The sequence below is a fragment of the Sprattus sprattus genome (genome assembly GCF_963457725.1).
Source record: "Sprattus sprattus genome assembly, chromosome: 2".
Taxonomy (NCBI): Eukaryota; Metazoa; Chordata; class Actinopteri; order Clupeiformes; family Clupeidae; genus Sprattus; species Sprattus sprattus.
Window position 1 is genome coordinate 35657325 of NC_137921.1, and position 1049 is coordinate 35658373.

At 52.9% G+C, this 1049-nt stretch overlaps 1 protein-coding gene across 1 annotated transcript in view; it reads left to right on the top strand.

The window, feature by feature from the left end:
• efna2b (ephrin-A2b) overlaps positions 1-52 on the top strand; it is a gene marked incomplete at its 3' end in the record, with an annotated part of 169204 nt that extends 169152 nt beyond the window's left edge. The window contains exon 4 of the mRNA XM_080832396.1: positions 1-52. This exon is cut by the window's left edge and continues 79 nt beyond it. Coding sequence (XP_080688522.1) covers positions 1-52 — 52 coding nt within the window.
• Between the last annotated feature and the right edge of the window lie 997 nt (positions 53-1049).

Genomic DNA, 1049 nt, shown 5'->3' on the forward strand with positions numbered 1-1049 from the left:
TCTCTCCTTCATGCTCGCCATGCTGCTGATGCTGCTGGGGTGGTCGTCATAGCAGCGCTGTGACATGCCATCGCCTGACCCCACCCTCCAAACCCACCCCCTCCTCCTGCTCTGCAGTCACAGCACTTCTACACCCCCACCCCTCCCAAAAACTCCCAGTCCCCCCCCCATCAAACCCCCCAACACCCTACATCAGCGTCCCCTGACCCCACCCACCCTCATCTCTCATCTTGAGACTACACTTCACCAGACCCTCTGCCCCAAAGTAGCCATGCCGACACCCTTTGACCCTGCCGCGGTTCCATGCTGCCTTTGAATGATGAGGTCAGCAGAGGCCAAAGGGGCATGAAAATAAATAAATAAGCAAACAAACAAACATTCAAACAAACACCTGCCACACCACCCACCGCAACACCTGCAACACCCCTCCGCAACACCACAAACCACAACACCTGCAACACCACACACAACCCAATCTGCAACACCAACACCTGCAACACCTGCAACACCACACACCGCAACACCTGCAACACCACCCACCGCAACACCTGCAACACCACACACAACCCCACCCACCGCAACACCATCCACAACCCCACCTGCCACACCACACACAACCCCACCTGCAACACCAGCCACAGCCCCACCACTCATCTAGGCTGTTCACGAAGTGGATTTGAACTGTCATGTCAAAAGTCTTACAGTCTCGATCTCTCTCTCTCTCTCTCATGTTCTTTCTCTCATGCTTTTTCTCTCTCTCTGTCTTTCTATCTATCCGTCTGTCTGTCTGTCTGTGCGTCTGTCCTGCTATCCCTTGATGTCCCTCTCTCATATACTGACAGTGCATCAATGGTATGGACTCACTTATCCTGTGCACTGCTATAGAACTCAGTCACGTTCATTAGTGCAGGTTAGTTTCATCCTTCCAGTAGGTTCTATTCTGGAACATCCACAACCACAGGTGGGCTGTGTTCCTTTGAGAAGGTTCCAATGAGGAATGTCCACCAGTGCAGGTTGGTTCTATTCCTGCGAGCAGCCGTGCAGTATTT